Source organism: Pectinophora gossypiella, chromosome 14, assembly GCF_024362695.1.
Source record: "Pectinophora gossypiella chromosome 14, ilPecGoss1.1, whole genome shotgun sequence".
NCBI lineage: Eukaryota > Metazoa > Arthropoda > Insecta > Lepidoptera > Gelechiidae > Pectinophora > Pectinophora gossypiella.
Window position 1 is genome coordinate 3974368 of NC_065417.1, and position 23316 is coordinate 3997683.

Below are 23316 nucleotides of genomic sequence, written 5' to 3' on the forward strand. Positions count from 1 at the left end.
AATCTTAAACCTATATTGAAAGGAAACGAATCATACTTTTTATACAGAACTTTTATTTTTTAAAACAAATAAACATTTCGCAAACATAACTATTTTTATGTGTATTAATCAGCTGTTAAACAATTTGTGAAAATAAAAAAGTATTTGGATATTAGTGCGCATAATGAAGATCACAAACATATTGTTTTTCTACAAATATATGCGGGCACTTGTATAAATACAGACCTATGGTTAACTATGTTTATATAAATTATGCTGCTTCTTGAGCATGGGCAACAAACATGATAGTAATGTGTTTTACGACCCTTCGCTACTGCGAATTGCATAACACCACGCAATGAGTGGATAACACAAGATATTTATAAGTAATAAAGAAAAATTAAACAAATACGATATACTATAAAATAAAACAATAATAAAAATGAGTATTAGCACGAATTATCTTTACGTCTACATCTTTTACAAGACATTACACAATGCTTTATTTCGCAACTACTGGATAAATTACCATTGTTTTTAACAAAAATATATGAAAAGAACAAAATAATGTCTTCACTTTTTAAAGCAAAATAATAACCATCGAAAACACTTCCTCCACTCAATCAATTATCAAAACAATCGTCATATCAACAAAAATCAACGCACCTTGAATAAAAATACTTAAATATTAAAGATAAAATAACGTCAAATGCTTTAAAATGAATAGAGAAACCACCTTCATTAACATCCTAATACTTACGTAACTCAGTCGTTGTGGTTTCCCTAAACACCATCAGTGTAGGTGGCACGAAGTTGAATAGTAAATAAACACTAAGAAGTAATCATCACAAAATGCATTGCTTTGCAATAAGTTCGATAGTTACATTATAATACAAGTAGGTAAACAAAATCACAACTCACTCGTCTGATTTGACCGCGGTATTTACAACATTTTTATTATCTTCAGTTTTTTCCTTAATTTCAACCTCTACTTTATCACCATCTCCAACTACCCCACTTTTTTCTTTACTTTCAATCTCCACTTTGTTTTCATCGACCTTAGCTGGCTCAATATTTTCTTCGACCGGTTCTTTAGCAGGCGATACTGGTTCTTTTACAGGAGAGACTGGCTCTTTTACAGGAGAGACTGGCTCTTTTACAGGAGTGTCTGGGTCTTTAACAGGCGACACTGGTTCCTTTACAGACGATATTGGTTCCTTGACAGGAGTGACTGGTTCTTTAACAGCCGATACTAGCTCCTTTACAGGAGAGACTGGTTCTTTTACAGGCGAGTCGGATTCTTTCACTGGCGAACTAGTTTGTTCGTGAGTTGCAGATTTATCTTGATCTCCACAACTGGTATATCCCGTATCTGTGTTCAGGGAGTCTTTCGAGTCGTCACATTCGGGAGTTTTCATTGTGTCATTGGAATTCTCTAGCGTATCCGAAGAGGTGTCTTTCTCGGGGGAAGACGAAGTGGTATCTTTCGTTTCTTCCGTATAGTCGTCATTCAAACTTTCTGCTTTCGCTTCAAATGACTTGTTTTCTATAACTGTATTACTGCTATCTACGCTATCGTTCAGATCTTGTTGGGACGTATTTAGTTCACTCTCTTCCTCGACATCATCTTTATTATCTTCCTCGGTTATTGGCTCTTTTACAGACTCTGTATGGGAATCCACTTTGGATTCCTCCTTTTCTGCTTGTAAATTGTCCCCGCTTGTGTTCTCAGAATCTTTAACTTGACTAGTTTCTGCTACAGTTGTTGTCACTTCAGGTGTTACGACAACTTCTTCTTTCAGTATAGTATTCAATGCAGGGACTTCTACATTATCTGAAATGATGGAACAGATGTCTTTGCCATCAATGAACAGTCTTACAAGAGCAGGCTCTTTAGTGCTGTCTAAGAATTCAATTTGGAATGTTGCTGCTTCGGCAGAGCAGTCATCTAGCTTGTTTTTAGCGCTTTCAATAAACAAACTATCGTCGCCTAGTCCAGCTAAGCGACAACATTTTGCTGCTGGTTCTATCACGATTACATCTTCAGGAAGTTGCCTAAACTCTTGGCATTTAGCCTTATTTCCGTAATCGATAAATAGTACGTGATACCCTCCATCACAGAATTCTAATATTTTCGCTCTGTACCACTGCTCATCTTCATCCCAGAAAGCTGCGCACAGTGATCCTACTTTCAATTCGGTAGCTGCATTAAATTCAGCAGCATTGGATAATCTGTCTATCACCTTATCGATTTCAGCAGCAAAATCGTCTAACTGGACATAGAACTCGTCTAAGGAATTGACATAGCAGATTTTGCCACTGCTGTGCAAATCTTGTCCGACGGGCGTTGGTCTTTCTGTCGCTGGTTGTGGTTCGCACAACCCTACCAACTCTTCTGTTACTGATTTACCTTCAAGGTACAGTTCTACAATAGATATATCTCCAGACGCAATAAACTGGACGTTGAAAATCGTCGCCCCTTCTGCAGCTAACTCGTTGAATTTAATTTCAGATTTACGCGACCAAGATTTTATGTCGCGGGGTTTTTGTAAGGCACATTTTCTAGACAAAGCTGGTTTTGATTTCAGCTCATCAGGCAGGCTGCGGAGTTCATTGGCAATAGATGCGTTACCGTAATCCATGAACAGAACCTCGGTTCCCTCAGACCCGTCGACAATAATTTGTGCTCTGTACCAAGCACCGTCTTCGGGGTACTTCGCAGCGCAAATGACGCCTTCTTCCTTTTCACTAAGTTCAGGAAAGTTTTCAGCGTCAACCATTGCCGCTTCCATCGTTTGCAGTTCCGGTGCAGCTGTTTCAAGTTGTATCCAAAACTCAGATGGAGAGTTAATGTGGCTGGCGAAGCAGGACGGTAGGTCGCCACATTCAGGCTCCTCTGCCTTAGTAGCGTAGCCTTCAGATACTAATTTGTCAGTAAGGTTGTGCCCGTTTGCAAAAATATCTACATAAGTTGTGACATCTTTGAGCACGAACAATGCGTCGACTGGCGCTGATAAATCACCAACTAACTGTGTGAAATACTCGGACGCCGGCTCAGACCATTCTCCAGTGCCTGTGGGAACAGCGTTTACGCTGGATTTCAGAGCGTAGCGTTCAACGTCCTTCAGGTGGTCAGGCATCACCTTTATCAGACCAGGCTGGTTATCTAACACATCAGTATTGCCGTAGTCGATGAAACGGACGGTTGTGATGTCAGAATCGGAATCAAGGATCTCCGCACGATACCATTGATCGTCAGCTAAATATTTGGCAATGCACAGGGTGCCTAATTCGCGATTTTCGATATCAGCGTAGGTACCGGCGTTGGTTTGTAAATCTGCCTGAAGCTCTTCAATTGTGTCAACTTTGTCGGACATTTGTAGCCAGAAGTGGCCAGGCGTGTCGATGTGGCTGATGTACACTTGAGTACATCCTGACGGCAACGAGGTAGGTTCTTCGACAGGTGTCTCAGTAACAGGCTTGGCTTCTTCTTCAGTAGAGCTTATTTTGGGTGTTGCTAACTTCTCGTTGACAAGTTTCATGGATAAGTCAACGCCATCTAGATGTAGACTGGCAAGCCACCCGTCGGTGCCGAAAGCCAGTGTCACTTGGACTTCTTTATCGGTGGTCCATTCTGTCAGTTTAGAAAGAGCGTCATCCTGTAACGCTACGAGGCCTAGGCTAGCAACCAGAGCTAGAGCACAGGGTTCAAAGAATTTCGTGTCGAGTTTCTTGACTGAGTCCTTAGAAACGGTCTCAGAGTTACCGTAGTCGCTGAACTGGACTTTGACGTTGTTTTCTTCGGCGCTGATGACGGTGGCGCGGTACCAGTTACCGTCAGAAGACTTTGCAGCGCATAGTGCGTCAACTTCGAAACCTTCCAAGGCTGTTGGAGTTCCTGTTGGCGAAGGATAATATTTAATATTTTTGTCGTAAAATATTATAGATAAACGCTAGGTTTTCGACAATATTATGCTCAAAGTATACAAACAACTTCACTTGTGATCAACGTTCAGAGGCAAAAACATGCGTATGTCTCAAACCCAACATATATTTTCAACATCAAGACATACCTTCTTCATAGAACTTGTACAAGTCATCTAACAGCTGCGTGATCTTGTCGGTATCAGAGGTTTTCTGCAGGTAGAACTCGTTGAGATTCTCCGCATGCGATATGTACGCCATGCCGAAGTTGTAGTTGAAGACCGCGCGCGTGCACAGTTGGACTACCTCGTCGTACGCGCCTTCATCCGGCTCGAATATTGCGATCTTTTGACCAGTCTCGATGTCGTAAAGCGTTGACACCAATCTTGAAAGAAATAAATTGTTTATTTCATATATAAATTAACACACAACAACCACAAAACAAGAGCGTGTAAATTAGTGATGAATACATGAATTATAATTACGCTTGTCATCGATGACTCATCTCTATCGGGAGAGCAAGAAGGCCTACAAGTCTTTTCTTTTCAACTTTATAAAGATCCACAAGGGTTTACTTTTACCGATTCGGGCAACCACCAAAGTAACTTTAACTTAATTTGACAGGACTAACACTGGCTCTATCTCTTTCTTGCACTTAATGTAAGTGAAGAACGACACTAGTTTAAGAGCTGTCAAATTAAAATTAGGTTAAGTTTGTGTTATGCCCGAATAGGCACCATTGGTACAATTTGGTGAAACAATCCGATTGCACGAATAGTATATTCCGTCAAACACGTACCTGATGCCATCGACGTAGTTGATGTAGATGATGAACTTGTTGTTGATGAGTTTGTCTTTCATCTGTTCGAGGGTCATCAGCGTCTTGCTGTCGGCCGTGTAGTTGTTCAGGCCACACTCCAGCGACTGGTAGTAGTACACGCTCAGCTCCGTCGGGAGAATCATTAGCTGTGAAATTAAAGTTACGTGTAACTTATAATTACAAGTGAATCTCATGGCCGTAAGCCCACATTGCTAGTTGCAAGTAATCGATTGACAACTTACAGCCACTTTTGATACGAAGTCCTCAAATGATGATGAACGTATGGCGATAAGTAATCAGCCTGTACATACATACATACAGGATGTTAGTGACACCATAACGAATGATTTAGACCGTGATTCTGAGTTGATATCAAGTGGAATTTTCTCTCGGAAAATTCCATTTCATGTCAACTCAGAATCATGGTTTGAATCATTCCTCAAAGTTTCCGTTACGATGTCACTAACACCCTGTATTATTCATTCCTATATTCCAGAAGACAACTTGCAGCCACATTTCATACGAAATAGACTCATCATCAATAAAAAGGGTACAAACAGGAAGATGAGTAGCAGAACGCATTCTACGTTCAGTAATTGAATCTCATAGGATTAAAGATTAGTGAAATGATTTTTTTTTGAAGGCGTGCTCTGATGATCTTACATTGTAAATCTTATTTAGCCCAGTCGATACCACTGCTGGGCAAAAGCCTCTCCTAGATACATACACATTGAAAATAAACGATTTTTTTATTATATTAGTACTGTTGCTTACATTAGCCGATGTGGTAGTGATGGAGAATCCGTAGTCTGGCAGCACGGCTCGTATCTTCTCAGTATCGCTGACGTCTTCTAAGATAGCGCGGTAGATCTTATCGTTATGTTTGACTGTGCAGTGCACACCTTCTGTCAGACTGTCCGCTGCTATGGGCGTCAGCTGAGGAAAGATTTTAGATTACGAATACTTATAACACCAGAAGCGAGAGTATATCGGGCGTAACGCGACAAATAATGCAGTTTTTTGCTGATAGTACGATGACGGGGACGAGCATATTTATAATATCTTGCACAGGCCTTTGCTGTGTCTATTTATTGAAATCCCTGCCATTTGTCGCAACACGGATATCATAGCTACTACGTTTATTAATCTAACACTCTGATTTTATCCCGTACTATTCGAAATGTGAAGGGACTGCAATGTCCATTGCGGTAACAAGTTTGAAATATCGTACCTTTCGTTTGAAGTATCCGAATCCTTGCTGGGTAAGCATGTTTAAAAAATACAAGTTGTATTTCTGTGCTCAACACGCTTGGGGCAAGTAAAGAGAAATTAGATGTACGGTTATACTCACTTTGCTCGTATCAAAGTTAGCGATAGCGCTCTCGACCAGCGCAGCCTTGTCCAAATCAAGCTGAACGTAGAACTTCTCATAGGACTCAACGTGAGTCACCTTGCACAGAATTTGTTGACCCACGATGATCGTCAAGTCGATTGCTTCGTCTGAAAAATCAACTGTCTCAATTATTATTTGGGAAATATAGCAAATGTTAAGGTGAAATCTTCGAGGGGAAGATTTTAAAGAAACAGATGACAGTTGGCGCAGACAGCATTAAAATCTTGCAGTTTTCAAGGCCACAATGCTACTTTGTTATTTGACAATAAATGAAATTGTGTTTAAAATTAACTTACAGCAAGGGAAAAGGCTATAGTTAATATAATACCTTTCAGTGCAACAGACGACTGATGATCCGACATGACAGCCAGCTGCTTCTCGACCAACGTATCAGCGACGTTGACGCCGTTGTTCCACAGGTACACCTTCCATTGTCCGTCTTCCAGGCAATCTTGGAACACGCACTGGTATCGTGGCGCGTTGAAGCACAAGTCAATCTCAGGGTTAGCTTTCCATTCCCCGTCTTTTGGCGCCACGCCGAGCAAAGAGCAATGCACAGCCATCTTTGGAAGCTCCATCAGTTGTCTATCCAGTTGCCAAATATCTTTAGCATCGACAAGTTGTTTGTTGCCAAAATCGACGTACCTCACGATGAATTTCGAAAACGGTTGCACAGACACGACCGTGGCTCTGTACAGTACGCCATCGGCTGGGTACCTCGCTAGAACTGACGCCCCAACCGGGACTATACCAGTGTAGGATTTGACTCCCTTATATAGTTCGGGTATTTTATGCATCATCTCGAGGAATTTGGGTTGGAGTGACAAGATCTGAGTGTAGAAGCTTTCTGGGGAGATTATCCAGGTGACCGACACCTCATGTTGAGCGCCGCTTTCGACAACAGGCTCTTCAAATGTAGTCTCAAGGGAAACGGGTTGTGAAAGTTCTTTGTATTGGACTTGGGTGAACTTGCTTCGGCTTTTGTACGGCGGGGCGCGGCCGGCGCGGCCCCCGCTGTCTTGTGACTTGAAGCTCTTGTCCGACCTCTTATCCGTGTCGGAGCCAAATGACCGTTCAGCTCGATCTCTAGGAGTAAAGTTACTTCTGGTCCTATCGCCCCTTTCCCGGTTGTCTCGATTGTTGTCCCGAAACTCTCGTTTCTGGAAGTTCTCTTTCTTGTCTCCCCAGGTGTCCCGTCTATCACCTCGGTTATCTCTGTTGTCCCGATTATCTCGGTTATCTCTATTCTCCCGATTTTCTCGCCTGTCAGGACGGTTGTTGTTTCTGTTGCCCCAGTCATCTTGTTTGTTATCATCTCGGTCGTTTTGTTGGTTAAATGAATTGTTCCTGCAAATGGAATAATCATCTTAGTGATGTTAAATGAGGACCTCTTTCGCTTTCTTTTCAAGATTGGCGAAAGAAGTACGTGTATCTGTGGAGGTAAGGATCAATTGAAATATTATGTGCATAAAAACAGTTCTTAGTACAACCACTATGAAAAGGAAGATTTTCCAAAACGAACAACAACCACACCAAGCAAATACGACAACGAATATTGATTGTAGCATGCCTGGCATGCCATGTAATCAGCCAAACAGAGTGAAAGTCGTCGAACGCTGTGACAGTGTGCTGAAATGAAGATGAAAACGAAAAAAAAACCACACCGATTGGAGTTGGAATGTGCAAAACAATCACAGAATTACTAAGTGCGTATATATTGAGTCGCCAAGTATGTGCAAACCAAGCGTGGTAAGCAAATAGAGCGAGGAAATGAGAACGCCGATTCAACTATTAATGCTTGTTACTCATTTAGCAGGTATAGTTAATAGCTATAAGTTACTTGTGTTTCATGTTTTGTAATTGGTATGATTTATTGATTCTGCGCAACAAACGAACATTAGTGTTATTTTATTGTTTGTAAGATCATTTTATTAGTTGCGAATTGTTCTAATTAAAACATTTGGTTTAAAATGTATATATTTAACACTTTTAAGATTACGTTAGTACCTATTCTCAAATTTAGTACAGTTTACAATAGGCTAAAGTAAAATATGATTAATGTTGATGCAGCATTTTACATTAAAATCGGTATAAATGTAACTAAAATATGAACTTGAAGGTAAAGCATTAATAGTGAACATGGAAGCATGAATCCTATACCAGGCACACCACACTGTACCGTTTGAGTCGGTCCTGGATCGAGAAGGACTTTTGCGAGCTCTGTGCGTCAGCGGAGGCCGCCTCAGCCGCCTGCCGCAACCTCTTGCCAACCCCGGAGTCTTTGCCCTTCCACCCCGGACGGGGCCCCTGATGGGGCCCTTGATGCTGATCCGGTCGCGGTTTTCTTCTGGGGTTTAAACATGCTGTATATTTTTATTGTTCATATTTTTTTAGAACAGGCCAGTTGATAATTTTGCTAAATTATTATTGCGTATGGCAGACAAAAATACAATATTATAAACAAAAATTGCGAAATGAGACACTTTTTCTTTTTTTGAATGGGGTAGCAGCAATTTAAGAAATGATTTTGGAAATTGCCAAATCTTAGTGTTATTTATAAGCTAACAACGTAATATATCGAATTGGGGAATTCAAAATTAAGTTTCGTAAAATAGAAACTACCTGGTTAATTTTCAAATAGATAATGTATTTTACTTATCGGTTTGGCAACAAATACAGGATTGATTGTTTTAGTAGAGTTTTCATAAGTATAAAACCTACACAGAAAATATTCTTAAAAAAACTCGACTTTTTTAAGTGTTAAGTATTCATTTGGCTTATTACGAATCATTTCCTTTTTGGTAATCTTTTAAAAAGCACGCGGAAGTTTTCCGTACCACTGAGCTGATAAAATATTCAGTAAGTAATAAATATTTTCATGAAACGTTTTTGTTAAAACGCTACCCTACCCTAAGTGCGACGTCATTGCATTTTTGTGAAACTATTCCTTATTTAGTAAGAATATGATTATATGAAAAGTAGTTTAACGGCCTCTGTGGTCCAGTGGTTGAGCGTTGGTCTCACGATTCGGAGGCCCCGGGTTTGAATCCCGGTGGGGACATATCACAAAAACCACTTTGTGATCCCTAGTTTGGTCAGGACATTACAGGCTAATGATCACCTGATTGACCTACAGTAAGATGATCCGTTCTTCGGAAGGCACGTTAAGCCGTTGTCCCGGTTGCTACTTACTGAGTCAAGTCAGGGGCCTTTGGCGGCTCAATAATAATCCTGGCACTAGGGTTGATGAGGTTGGTAATCCACCTCATAGTCCATGCTTCGGAAGGTATGTTAAGCCCTTGGTCCCGGTTACTAATTACTTAAATAGTAATAGCAGTCATGACGTGCGCCATGTTAGGACCCTTGGCACCTCAGTTAGTGAGGTCGGTAGTAGTCGTAGTCGGGTCTATTTTCCGTATTCAGACTCATGGATGGCCCATTATGCGTGTAGTAATTCGTGGGTATATTGACCAACCTAGGTTCTTGCAGAAGCTCAGAAGCCTTGGGGCGTCCGCAGGCTTCGGTTTATAAAGTCATTGATCTAACTCACACGAGAAAAATACAATTTATGAGCAGCTTACCTGTTGGGTTGGTTGTCTCGGCGCGGCGGCTGGAAGGAGCCTTGCGGGGTGGCGGGCGCGGGGGTAGATTCCTCCCAGTCGTCGTCGCCTCCCACTGCGGGCTTCGGAGGACCGCGTCTGTTGTAAATATAGTTGGGCTTACATATTACACATTTCATCTAACACCGTACAATAAAAATACTACGTATAGAACGGTATTTTGTATCGGACGACGCGCTAGATTTATCTCATCCCTTCTGGGTCTTAGTCTAAATGGCCGTAAGCCGCTGAGGAGTAAAGGGGAGCGCGCGCTAACTGTGTCTCACTCGCACTTATGCGATAAGGCGCACATGGTAACAATGTGATTTTTGTATGCAGTGCTATCGCTCACTATAATATTCGTCCTTCATGTAGGTATATTTATGATCAGAAAATGTGTACCTACAATTTCACTTTTCAAATCCATTTCAAAACCTGTTTGTTTACACTTTTATTTCGCAAATAGGATGTGGGTAGATTTTGTATAATAATTAAAACGACGCAGTTACACAATAAAGGGTGATGTAAAAAACGCAGCCACAATATTTGCTGTTTCATATTGCCCGGCCTGCTTGTCTCACTTTCCCGGCTGTGTGCAGCAATGACATTTACCTTTCTCCTCTATCAGGTCTGCCATCCTGCCTGCCATCTGGTCTCCCGCCAAACTTCTCGCTGTGCCGGCCCGGCCCCGATCTGTCAAACGCTTCCTTATTCTCTCTGCACAAAACAAAACATTCCTTCTATAACCACTTCAACCCAACACTTCCAACACTAGAATATAACCTTAATTACTACCAAAAACTTGTTATATGATAAATTACACCAGTTACCTCCTAGACCTGTACATTTTACAGTCACAAATCACTCTAAGATGTAATTTCAAGAGAGCAGAGGGTTCAAAGACCCGAGGCGAAGGCCAAAAGCGTGACTCAGATCACCACTATTATTATGTTTTTGTGTGAACATAAAAAGCGCAGGCGAACTGTCAGTACCGGCGTTACATCGTAAAAGTTTATAAATTTTAATTCACAGGTAACAAGTTATGCGTGGAGTAACGTTACTACTTTCCGAATTAAAACTTAAAACAGATTGCGTATCTGAATTCCTCGCGAGAAATGATAACATTCCCGTGACATATTTAGAATGTTTATTTCTTCAATAGAACTATACGTACTTTTTAGATCTTATCAAGTGTTAGAATATTTTTATCGCAGATTTTGATCGACAGCTAGAATCTTGAAATAGCCAAAATAAACAAAACTAAGAGATTAGATAGATGACCTATTTTTTTATACATCAATTTAGTTCACTGTTGGCAAAAATAATAAGTATACTAAGTCATTTTTATAAGTTTTCATATCTGTATCGATTAAATTATACATAAAAAAGATGACTTCCCTCCACAAGTATATTAATTAATAATGTTTACACGATTGCTGATAAGCGTCATACGCAGCTGACTTCTAAGATTCGCGACACACGATATTGAGTAAACAAGCGTGCGTGTGATGCGTAGATAAATATTTATTGGCTTAAGCATTCGTTTTGTATCACGAAGAGGATTAAAGTGTCTACTTGGCCAGACAACAACCTATAATTTCTCATCTACTTTTTTTTTTTTTAACAACAAGCCATAGTAATAGTAAATAATAAGAATAATAATGAGAAGGTACAACAACGGCCTCCGTGGTCCAGTGGTTTGAGCGTTGGGCTCACGATCCGGAGGTCCCGGGTTCAAATCCCGGTGGGGACCGGGGGATATTTGAACCAATAAATTATCGCGCAGCCGATAGGGTTGGTTCACATATCGCGCCCCACGCGACATGTCACGGCTGCCGAAGGATATATTACAATGTAATTACAAATTATATTAGATTCCCAATTCCCACATTCCCGAGAAATGCATTTTCGTTGATATTTCACCTAACATGTATCGGGTTGGTTTTCCCTTCGCGGGTTGGAAGGTCAAACAGGCAGTCACTTCTGTAAAAAAACCGGACCTGTCAAATCTTCAGGTTAGGTAAGCGGATCCTGTGAAAAACGGGATAATGCTAGGGAGATGATGCATTATATTAGCATTGCATAACCAATGTTTAGACTTAGACGATAACCGGGGGAAAGTTTATCAATAGCATTCGGGTCTTGACTTACTAATTAAACATTGTTGCACAACACGACTAATAAAGGTGGAGTTTCGGCCAATGTCTGGCTATTACGTCTTATGCGTTACGATAATCACATACATTCATTCCAGTAATCCCTACAGAGGTGGGAAGAACCACAAGTAATCAGAAGACGATCTTCTATCGTGTGGGTTGTGAGGTGGGGTACCGACCTCATCAACCGTGGTGTCAGGGTTACTAATCAGCCGCCAAAGGCCCCTGACATGTCTCATGTAACGAATACTTACTTACATCTGTAAGTAGTAACCGGGACTAACGGCGTAACGTGCCTTCCGAAGCACGGATCATCTTACTTTCGGACAATCTGGTGATCAGCCAGTAATGTCCTAACCAAACTGGGGACCACAAAGTATTTTTGAATTTAGAATAGTAATTTTTAATTTAGAAGACGAGTTGCATATATCGTATTGAGTTCCCCGATACCGACTCCGCCGGCGTGGTCGACGATTTCCCTCTCATCGCGCTTATCGCTATCAACCCACTAAGGTCGATTAATTCTTTCAAATATTTTTCCTCTCAGATGACGCCCTGAGCCGAGGTTCGCGACCAACTGGGCACCCTCATGCCTGTTATCTTAAACGTTGTACCAGGCGAGAGCCTTCAGCGCACCCCATTTTTCCGGCCAAGTAATTAATCTGCGGCAAATCTACAATAAGTTACGTCAAAAAAAATCATATTGAGTTTTGGAGGATTAATTAAATAATATAATAATATAATAATAGTATAATATCGTTTGTTTGAAGGAACATATTAATCTTTTATTGCATTTGTTCCTTTTTATAATTTGTATTATGTGCATAATTGAGTTGTAAACAATAAACAATTAACATTTTCGTTAAAACATTTTTTGCTCATATTTTTTTATTTCTTGTTTAAAAAATCTAAAAAAAAATATTTGTTTAGGTATTGAATAGGTACTAAATTTGTGTGTAGGCGAAATTACATTTCGGAGCCTTTTTGTGGAGATTCTAAATGTGGGTGGTCATTCAGACATCAGAATGACTGGCCATTTTTTAAATAAATTTTCTTATTTATTAATTAGGTAGAAAATATCTATACAAAGGTATTAAATAGTAGCTAAAAGGTATTGGATGTTAGTAATATTTTAAAGCTGATCTGTCATTTTGGGCAGTCATTCTGATTGCTCACTCACTCTCGATACCAAATTTTTGCCCTTTTTAGGGTTCGGACCCTCAAAAAAAAAACTGAACCGTTATGCATGTGGAATGTATACAAGGACCTCTTTGTGTCTTACCCTACTTGACCCACTTAGAATCGAGTCTATTTTTTACAACAATTTAATATTTCTTTTAATGTTCCTCTTCTCTTGTAGGTTGTTTTCGGTTAAAACAGTGGTGTCAGTGTTACTATTGAGCCGCCAAAGGCCCCTGACATGACTCATATACAGTCATGAGCAATCTAATGTACCCGCTTTAGGACTCTGTCGCACTAACATATTTGACATTTAGTGAGACTTACAGTTTAATTAGTCAAAAAAGTTAATGTGACATGGTACCAAAGTGTATACATATTAATGCTCGTGACCGTAACGGCTACTTAAGTAAAAAGTAGCCGGGACCGACAGCTTAACGTGCTCTCTGGAGCACGGATTATTTTACTTTCGGACAATCGAGTGATCAGCCTGCAATGTGCGAACCAAACTAAAGATCATTAAGTGATTTATGTGATGAGTCCCCAACGAGATTCGAACTCGGAACCTTCGGATCGTGAGCCCAACACTTACTACGACACTGGACCACGGAGGCCGTCGGCCGTCTTTGCTATTTTGAAATCTTTATTCCACATCGCGTACGAAATAGGAATCCAATTATAATTGTACCGAAATCCGGTAGTAAAAATTATGTATTTATTTATTTATTATGGTACATCAACAGCAGTACATACACAAACACACAATTATAAAATACACATAGGAAAAGTTCCGGTATGCCTGCCAATTATAGACGCACACAACACTGATAATAAAAAGTATAAACTAAAGTTAGCTTAAAAAGAACAATAATTGAAAATAAAATTTAAAAAAGAAAAAACATAAATCGTCTAATATAACACAACAACGTTTAAATGGTATGAAAAAATCAAACGAAAACTAAAACTATCGCAATAAAACTTAGAGATAGGTGGTTAAGTACATAAAATTATTAGTGATGTGGATAAGTTTCAGCATTTTACTTTTAAATTGAATAAATGAATCGTTGTGTATGTCCACATCACTGTTGTTTAATTCGTTGAACTTCAACAATATTCTAGAAACCGGATTATGTAGGCCTAGGTTAGTTCTAGAACGGGGAACACTAAAAATTCTGCGGATTGGGTGCCGAGGATACTTGTACGGAACACTAATATTGATTTTGTTGAGCAAATGAGTGCATCTGATTTGTAAGTATGAAGAAATAACATATCTGTCAGCGTCCGTCTAGTTCGTAAAGAGTCCATTTTATATTTGTGATAGTTTAATTATGTTAGCACACGTAAAAAAAAACTTAACAACCAGTTTAACGGCTCAGCACGTCTGTTTTGAAACGAATTTTGCAGTCTCTTATGTTTTGTGAAATAAAAAAGTTGCATACACACACACACACACATGAACTCCCATACTCCTAAGTTTACCTTTGCTTTTTATCGGAATATGTTTGCGTGTGTGTCAGCATATATCATGGTACATGCAAAACAAAAGCCGACACAAGTCTCGTCCTATAGGGGTAGGCAGAACCATTAAACTGGTATCCACATTTGGTATTGACGTCCGATGATGATAGGTTTATCACTGAACCATATGGTGGTAGTATCGCCCACAATAGCATAGTAGGAATAGTACGTATAAAATGGCAACTCTCCGCTCCCCACCAACGTCTGAGCTAGGTTTACCTCACCCCCTCGAACATAGTTTAGACTTGAATCGTATTGTGTCAGATGTCACACATACACGCGCGTTTACAATAATGTCAATGTGTAGTGTATGCGAAAAACGAAGTTGTACGAAGTGTCCGGGGTCTGCCATTAGTTCTTGTTGGGAAAAATTCCTTAGTAGACTTTCGCGATATGCTCGGAACGATATCATTACTGTGGATTACATTTTAGCCCAATAAGGATGTGTATTCTGAAGATAACTGGCGGTATTAATGTAATCCGTGTCTGTGGTGTCCTAAAATAATAAGATTCTTTCTACTACAAAAAAAAATAGGACACGGTACGAATTCGACACGTACATTCGTAGACATACGAATACTTGTATGACGACCAGCACGCACAAAATGCAGCCTACAATTTTAATTTCCATGGCGACTCACCTTCCGCGGAAGCTGCCTCCTCTTTGACCAAACTCTTCATTGCACTCTCGAGGCTCCCGTGTCTCCCGGGGCGGGCGACGTTCGTCCTTAAAGCTCTTCTCGCGTCTGAAGCTCTTCTTCTTACTGTCTTCGCTGCCTTCGGGAGAACTGAACGACTCGGGCGCCTCCTTACGAACCGGTGTTGTTGCTTTTGGCTAGTGAAAAAAAGTTTTTACTCAACTAAGGAGAGTGTTAGCATACAACTTTCACTTGCGGCTTAAAAAGTTAATGAACGCTGTTATCTAATCAGTCTAATTACAATGCGATGCAATAGTGTTGAATTCAAACAAGTTATGTAGGTAAAAATAATGCTAACATCTTATGTTTAATGAGGGTAAAGTAAGCAAGCAAAAGTGGTTATTTAGATGACTTTTCTCTATGTGACATTATTTCTGTATCTAAGAGCGTACTTTGCCCGTTTCTTTATATTTTATAGACTATAAACGTACATCCAGTACGACATAAGCCAAATTATACAGCCACAGGATATTATGTATCGTGTTTTTTCACGTTTATCTATCAAATACCATTTTCTTTTTTACTTTATCGATGGAACACATATGGCATTAGTATGCGGTTCTGCCTTGTATTTCTTTTTTGTAGATAGGTACTTTTTTCCAATATAAGGATCTAAATTACTATGATGCTTCAATGTCTCTAGACTGAGTCGAAATTTTTAAGGACCTGTTTCCTGTCAAGGAATTAGCTCTGCATGAATTTCGCACGCAATAATGGATCTTCTTACAAGACTTTTAAGTGTAGTATCAATGACGCAACAACACTTACAAGAAAATGCCTATGAGTTAGCATAACAAATAGTTACCTAGACAGGAACCCACTCGAAAAGAAAGTTACTAAACAGGCATCTACTTACAAAATAATAAGGTTCATATCTGAGCTGTTAAGTGTTGATAATAGAATTGATTGTACACTCGAGAGAAAGCGAGTGGGCCCACTAACAATCAAAATTATAGATGCGGCCGGCATGCTGGTATCGGCACAAAAAATCTTCGCGTTTCAACACTCGCGTGATGATCAAAGAAAACACATCAGGGTTATAAAATAGACCTCTTTCTACTTCACCACTAAGTGATTGCCTCGCTTCATCAGTTGCAAACTATTTGCTATGGGTATAAAAAAAGTTAAATCATTTTTCTTTGTGGTATTTACAGTTAGGAATTCTTAGACTCAATTAAAAAGAAAGCGCGCGCGATTAAAATACAATATAGGTACCTATATGTTTGGTTGATGTTGGGCAGGAAGTAAAATGTAAACAAACATTCTTGAGACTTGAATAACTGGGATATTGTGACTATGTATTATTATTAATTTCAATGTACTTTCAGACAGTTTGTCAGAATAAGTTTTTTAGAAGTTCTGTATAGGTACCAAAATTTCTCCACTTACGGACGTGAGAAAAAGGCGTGATTTTATGTATAATGTATCCTATAATCTAATATAAAACAAACCTCAATATTGCTCCGCGGTGTAGACAGCTGGGTCATCTTCCTAGCAATGTCCAATGGGGGGCTGACAGTATCATCAACCAAGGTGACCAGCATTGTGTCATTGGACAGCACTCCAACTACATGCGCCATCAAAGTCTTCTCTAGGGCCAGCATTTCCAACTGATTTGAAGTCTTTGTCTCAACTGGTTTGTTTTCATATCCCTGACAATACACTGTATTTTTAGTACCAATTACTCTTACTCTTTGCAGATGACACGAAAATAATGGGGAACCCACTTATTAGTCATAATATAATCCAAGATGACCTCGATAGAGTAATTGCTTGGACCCGAGATTGGCTAATCACATTAAACGTGGACAAATGCACTGTGTTGCATGTTGGCAGTAACAACCCCTCGTTGAGTTACACCATTGACTCCAAACCTCTCGAGTGTGTTAAAAAACAGAAGGACCTTGGCATAACGATAACAAATAATCTAAAGTGGGACGAACACATTATTGGAATCACTAAGAAGGCTAACTCCCTCCTATACATGATTAGAAAAGCTTTTTATCATATAGACAAGGAATTGTTTCTTAGGCTTTACAAAACTTACGTCAGACCGCTGTTAGAACATGGGTTTCAAATATGGAGTCCTTACTTTCGGAAGGACATTGCATTATTAGAGAGAGTCCAAAGAAGAGCAACAAAAATGGTGACAGTCCTGCGTAATGTTGAATATGAGCTTCGACTATCTACACTTGGTTTAACCACCTTGGAGTATCGTAGGCAACGTGGAGATCTCATTGAAACATTTAAAATTCTTACTGAATACTATAATGTTAATGCCTTGAAAGACATCTATGTACTGAACCAAAACATCAATCTGAGAGGACACTCGCTAAAACTCTCACGCTCCAAAGGTACTAGCAACCCTCGATATCACTTTTTGCCCAACCGTGTAGTGGACGCGTGGAATGAACTGCCAGAATCTGTGATCAGTGCTCCCTCAGTGAACTCTTTTAAAAATAGGCTTGACAAATATATGAACAATCATGAGCACAAGTGAAGTGATAAGCACGCATCAGCACAAGGTGCTGTCTGTGCTTCCAATAATAATAATAATTACAACAATGAATAACAAAAAAAGCAAAACTGATACTTACTTTCAAGGCACATTTCATGGCTTGGGCAGGCAGTTTAATCAGGTCTGGTGTGATGGTCCTTAAATCAGCAGCATCAACCTCTTGCTCATTTCCATAATCTACATAAGCAACCACTATTTTCTTGCCCTTGGTGCCTCTCACTCTGGCTCTGTACCAATTGTCATCATCAGGGAACCTTGCGCAGCACGCAGCGCCCACCGGCAATTCTCCAGGAGATGAACTGCTCTCACAGTGGACTTTCACAGCTTCCATCACAGCATTCAACTCATCAATTTTTTCTGATAACTGCACATAAAATTTGATGCAGCTGTCCACATATGAAACAAGAACAGAATTTCTGCTCCCCAAAGGCAACATTTCCATCCACTTGAACTGGAGCTTATCCTTCATGTTTGCCAGCAGCAGCTCCAGAACATTCTTGTTGTCCAAATATAACTCTCCATACTGGATCAGTGGAGGTCCTTCAGGTGACACTACCCTCAGAGTCAATACTTTCCCATTCACAAGTTGCTTGAAAGTTTCATTCAAATGTGGCCCCTTTTCCAATTTTTTCACTCCAGACAAACAGAATCTCATAGCAAAAACATTTGGCTTCACAAACTCTTCAGGGATATCAAAGATGTCATAGTATGATACCATCTCTGTGTCACCAAAGTCTACAAAGAACAGCTTGCATTGTGATCCCGAAAGATTCATTACTATTGCTCTGCAAATTATCCGGTCACCAGACATCCTGCCTAGACACACAGTACCAATCATAGGCGGCTCTGCAAGGCTGCTGTGAGGCCTCCTGTTTATATCATCCATCATATCCTGAAGTTTTTTTGCATCTGTTACAAGTTGGACTGCAAATAACTCAGGTCCCTCTTCCGCAAATGACACAAAGACTTTGTGTTGAGAACCTACTTCTAGCAATCTACTTTTATATGTTGTAGATTTCTTTGGAGACAAGGGCTTATTTGCAACCGGTGTTTGAGGTGGAGTCCCGGCCAGTGGTGCTGCCATAGGTGCAGCGTGTTGCGGTTGGCGCATTGGAGCTTTAAGGTTTACTTGGTTCCTGGGGACCTTGTTTACTAACAACCTTTGACTTATCTGAGATGGAGGCATGATGCCATTAAATGGCAATGATACATTTTGCTGCAGTCGCATTGCTGATGCTGGATTTGAGGGAAAATTCTGATTTACTAGAAAAGGTACATGCTCTGTGTAGGATGGAGTTTCACTGACAAAGGTTGGCTGCCAGTTGGCCCCTTGTTTATTGCTACCTGTTAACATTTGCAGTACTTGAACTTCCTGATTCTGAATAGATACTGCTAGAGCAAATCTGCTTGTAACCAAATGGTTTGAGAGATCAGTGCCTTTGAATTGAATGGCAATTAAAGGCAGAGTTTGTGTATGTGCCTCTATAGTTGCAGGATACTCATTGTAGCAGAGTAAGCTCTGAAGTTTTGATAGCAGTGTTTCCTCCCATTTTGCTTGTGGATGCGCCACTCGAGCCAAGTAATAATCAACCGCTTGGCCTCTCAACTGAAGGAACAAAGGGTCGTAGCTATCCAGAAGTCTTATAGTGCTCAGAGAAATCATATCTTTATTACCATAGTCGATGAAATGTACTCCAACTAGGCCGCGGGCAAGATCCGTTGTGCTTATAATTTTCGCTCGGTAGTACGTACCATCTTTGTATTTCGCGGCATAAATTTTGCCTTCATGAATAGCTGCCGGGGACACGGCGCCAATGCCGTTTTCCAAGTCCTCGCGGGCTGCCTCAAATAAACTTTCCAACATCAATGAAGATTGCTGATCGAGTTGACCACTTATTCGCAGCAAACGATGATCACCATCCACATGGGTCACATAAAGTCGAAAAGATCTTGAAATATCAGTTGGCAGAGCCATGTTTTTTGTTTGGTGTGATGACGAAAAGATAAAGAAAAGTTAGCACAACTCACATAACTCTTACTGGAAGCAAAAGTTTACTACGTCCTCTTCTGTTGAACTTGTATATAAAAAAAGCCGCTTTCTTTTCCGTTTACGTTTTCAACAAACATGGCGCCTCTTTCTCATTTTTCGCAGGAAAGAATATCTTGTCTATGGTAACAAATACAATAAACCTTTTTATCTTTTCTCTCTTTAGATTAATCTGTTTAGGCATTTCTTTTTATCATAAGCATTATTATGAGATTGGAACGCGCCTCACTAAAAAAAACTATTGTCTATGGTGTTTTTTGACGGGAATCTCGCAATAGGTAGATTGTCGTTATATTATAGCTTTTGTACATTTTGTTGGGTACTTTTTTACTCAAATGGAACCTCAGAATGGAACTTCATGCATGTACAGGCAAAGTATTCAATACAAATTCAATATGAACGGATTCAATAAGAGGGGAAATAAATAACTCTTTCGTCACGTCATTGCCGACAGCCTGCATTCCATGCCTGGTTATGAATATAAAACTTTGTCTATGGTTTACAAAATGTCAGTCACAGTGACGTGCCGTGAGATACGATACGATTTCTGAAACTTGAAAAATTCCTATGATGATAATAATAAAAAGGCCACATATTTTGCCAATTTTTGCAGAGCTTTATAACATTTGAAGTTAATTCTAAAATAGTAAACGATACTCTTGGTGTACACGACGTTTTCTACTATGTATGTCAAAGTAAATTAGATACCTTTCCACAAAATATAAGGATCTTTGTGTAAGAAGAAATAATCATTGCAAGATGTTTGAAACATGTTCAAAACGCTGTATGCTGTTTGGGACTGTTAGTTTAGGAGTGTGAGTATAAACAGACAAGAATTATATGTGTGTATAACTTGAAGTTGAGATTTCATCATGAGTCATTGTTTATCATCATTTTCTTACAGACTGACCATAGTAGTGCTGATTCTCGAATCGCAATTGGCCGACAGTCTCTCTGGTAGCCAGAGAAGGAATAAGACTTTCCCTACAGAAAATAATTCAACATGTTGGATGCACCAGCCGTATGAGATCATTAATGAATGTCATCCTTGCTCAGGTATTGTAGATTATTGTTTAGCTCTTTTAATCATTAGCAAAAAGCTTTTACACGATGTAAAAGAAGCTCATTGTTAACTCAATGAAGTTTGTGTTGTAGAGTTTCTGTAACTATTGTACTTTACCTAAAATGAGTAATAAGATATTTTCCTTTTGCTATTTATTAAAGCCAATACTTAAAATTGGCAACAAGCTTTTACTAATCACGGTAAGTTATTTAGGTCCTTCTTCTATGCATTTTCTGTTACAGATTTTGAAATTCGAAGTAAGAGTATAGGTGTGTGTATACATACAAGTTTCAAGGAAATATTGAAATGCAAAAATGGTGAAACTGTTACAAGAAGGTATGTGTTGCAGATTATTATAGATAAGTTTGCATTCATACTCTTATTATGTGAATATTGAGTCTCAAATGTTGTAAAAAACAAACACCCTTTATTTTTAATTAATATATAGCTTATCTTTATGGAAATGTGCAAGTATTGATAAGGTTTAATAACAAATATTATTGTTTCAGCTGTGATAGAGTGGCCTACTTAGAAGAGAGGGCTTACTGGAAATTCACAATATGGTCATTTGTGATCGGAGTTACATCTGCGTTAGCCGTTATGTTAAGAATGCGAACACTTGACCACAAAGCCAGGATGAGAGCCCGACAGGTTCTAAGTAACGGGACTATTTAGTTGAGCTCAGAGTTTGATAGTAATACACCATTTCTGAAATGGTAGAGGCAGAAAGAATGTATTGAAACATATACCCTTTTCTCGTCTCTTTCACACTAGGCGATGTATTATACCTCTGTCCTGCTGTCATTTTAATCATGCTATGTTAGAGGTATAGATAATGCAAATGTGCATAGTTCCATATGAAAACTTTTGTGTTTATAAAGGTGTAAAAATTAAATGAACTATTTATTCATCAAACAATATTTTTAATAATTCCGTTATGACTTTCACATTTACACTATTACCTAGTAACCGGTAACATTGTCTTAGGGAAGTATTTTCAGGGAAGTTGTAATGTTTAGGAAAACACATTAAGGATAAGACTTCCTTTGGTGTAAAGAACCGTAATTTTAAATCTCTTACACAGTTAACAAATTTGTCACTGCCTACTTCAAAAGTGTTTGCTTTTTCATAAGTTAGTTTAAGTGTCTCTGGGCTAGCATCAGTGAATACTGATCCAGTGCCTTCAACATAATGTGCATAAGCTTTTGTGATGCAGCATGATCTCCTAGAGTCTTTGTAGCAGATATCAAAGATATTCGCCCGTTTCAACAATTTGTCTGGTATTAGAAATTTATCAGTAATATTTAATTCAATAATACTTTCAATGGAATCTGGTGTACCATAATCCTTTGGCAGCTGTTCAATCTGAAAATAAAAATACTGAATTCAATACCTATATAAAAAAAACTATTCCAGTAAGAATGTATACAAAAAAGCATTTGTTCTATTCAATTTACTTACAATTCCATCTTTTCTTCTGAAATTCCATATTTTCTCAGTTCGCCTAGCTATACAGTAGTATCTTAACCTTGAATTTAGTACTCCTACTGTAGAGGGACACAACAGAAATTCCTGATATTCAAATCCACACTCTTTTAGTTTATCTATAAACAGATTTCTAACTGCAGAACATTCAAAACCTTTTACATTTTCCATAAGAATGTATTTAATATTGTCAAGCTTATCCAATATTCCAATTAAATACACAAATGAATTAGTTCTTGGATCGTTTTCGTCCAAAAATTTTCCGTTTCTGGTAAAGGGCTGGCATGGAGGAGACATAAGTATCGTGTCTACGTTAGATTTCTTTAGTTCCTCTGGAGTGAGTGATTGGATATTTCTGTTTAATAAATTTGTGTCAGGAAAATTGTGTTTGTAGACTTCATTAGCAACTGTGTTGATATCTACTGCTACAGTTATTTCACCTTGGAGTCCAGATTCTGGAATACAAATGTTCAATGTTTACAGTACAGATAGCATAAGCTTCTACTAGATTCTAGCAATTTATATTTACCGTTCCACGCACAGTGCATGCCTCCAATGCCGCTATACAGCTCTAATATTTTACAATACATAGTTTTGTGATCCTTAAACAGTTTTGAGGCAAGAACTCACAACACAAATGTCTTTGAGGTTATAAACATCATCAAACCAGGTCTTTGTCAAACCATCATCAAACAAAACTTTTTTTTTTATTTATTGCGGCTCTGATTACTAGACCATTGGCAAAAAGTGGTATGTAATTAACAAATGTGAGAAAATTAATGATAAAATCTAGACTACTATAAAGCAAAGAACTTAAAAAATATGAAAAATATACAGATCAACTTAATAAGCAACTAATATAAATTAGCAAAAACAAAAAGTGAAATGAACACGTAGGTACAGGCAGGCGTACTTTTCAAAAACCATAGACATTTTC

General features: G+C 39.0%; 4 protein-coding genes across 6 annotated transcripts in view; 2 read left to right on the forward strand and 2 right to left on the reverse strand.

Moving 5' to 3' along the window:
* Nucleotides 1–23316, forward strand: part of LOC126372549 (15-hydroxyprostaglandin dehydrogenase [NAD(+)]-like) — a 349480-nt gene that overhangs the window by 27146 nt on the left and 299018 nt on the right. The window lies entirely within an intron of this gene.
* On the reverse strand, nucleotides 34–19927 carry LOC126372428 (maternal protein tudor-like). Of its 3 annotated transcripts, none has more exons than XM_050018171.1 (12): nucleotides 17864–19927; nucleotides 16718–16918; nucleotides 15210–15403; nucleotides 10328–10432; nucleotides 9698–9814; nucleotides 8296–8463; nucleotides 6445–7463; nucleotides 6075–6223; nucleotides 5498–5659; nucleotides 4703–4869; nucleotides 4053–4288; nucleotides 34–3877 (listed from the first exon to the last, which is right to left on the reverse strand). In XM_050018171.1, exons 1-12 carry the CDS (start codon nucleotides 19757–19759, stop codon nucleotides 897–899), a joined length of 7395 nt encoding a protein of 2464 aa, XP_049874128.1. In that variant the 5' UTR covers nucleotides 19760–19927; the 3' UTR covers nucleotides 34–896. The 3 variants fall into 3 exon arrangements, with proteins under 3 accessions (XP_049874128.1, XP_049874127.1, XP_049874129.1); XM_050018170.1 differs by having other exon boundaries at nucleotides 6075–6235; XM_050018172.1 differs by lacking the exon at nucleotides 8296–8463 and having other exon boundaries at nucleotides 6075–6235.
* On the forward strand, nucleotides 20366–21827 carry LOC126372571 (protein JTB). Its single transcript, XM_050018398.1, has 4 exons — nucleotides 20366–20646; nucleotides 20736–20887; nucleotides 21137–21230; nucleotides 21404–21827. The coding sequence occupies exons 1-4, from the start codon at nucleotides 20591–20593 to the stop codon at nucleotides 21567–21569; spliced, it is 468 nt and encodes a 155-aa protein (XP_049874355.1). The 5' UTR covers nucleotides 20366–20590; the 3' UTR covers nucleotides 21570–21827.
* On the reverse strand, nucleotides 21797–23239 carry LOC126372526 (tRNA (cytosine(38)-C(5))-methyltransferase). The gene is made up of 3 exons (XM_050018335.1): nucleotides 22909–23239; nucleotides 22356–22834; nucleotides 21797–22259 (listed from the first exon to the last, which is right to left on the reverse strand). The coding sequence occupies exons 1-3, from the start codon at nucleotides 22967–22969 to the stop codon at nucleotides 21798–21800; spliced, it is 1002 nt and encodes a 333-aa protein (XP_049874292.1). The 5' UTR covers nucleotides 22970–23239; the 3' UTR covers nucleotide 21797.

Excerpts from the sequence above, each read along its gene's own strand:
- LOC126372428 (XM_050018170.1), bottom strand. The coding sequence starts at position 19,759 with ATGGCTCTGCCAACTGATATTTCAAGATCTTTTCGACTTTATGTGACC. Across the intron at positions 9,815-10,327 it reads AGACCTGATAGAGGAGAAAG|ACGCGGTCCTCCGAAGCCCG; the intron begins GTAAATGTCATT and ends TATTTACAACAG. Across the intron at positions 4,870-5,497 it reads TCACTACCACATCGGCTAAT|CTAATGATTCTCCCGACGGA; the intron begins GTAAGCAACAGT and ends TTAATTTCACAG.
- LOC126372571 (XM_050018398.1), top strand. The coding sequence starts at position 20,591 with ATGTTTGAAACATGTTCAAAACGCTGTATGCTGTTTGGGACTGTTAGT. Across the intron at positions 20,888-21,136 it reads TGAATGTCATCCTTGCTCAG|ATTTTGAAATTCGAAGTAAG; the intron begins GTATTGTAGATT and ends TTTCTGTTACAG. Across the intron at positions 21,231-21,403 it reads GGTGAAACTGTTACAAGAAG|CTGTGATAGAGTGGCCTACT; the intron begins GTATGTGTTGCA and ends TTATTGTTTCAG.
- LOC126372526 (XM_050018335.1), bottom strand. The coding sequence starts at position 22,969 with ATGTATTGTAAAATATTAGAGCTGTATAGCGGCATTGGAGGCATGCAC. Across the intron at positions 22,835-22,908 it reads CATGCACTGTGCGTGGAACG|AATCTGGACTCCAAGGTGAA; the intron begins GTAAATATAAAT and ends TTTGTATTCCAG. Across the intron at positions 22,260-22,355 it reads TCAGAAGAAAAGATGGAATT|ATTGAACAGCTGCCAAAGGA; the intron begins GTAAGTAAATTG and ends TTTTATTTTCAG.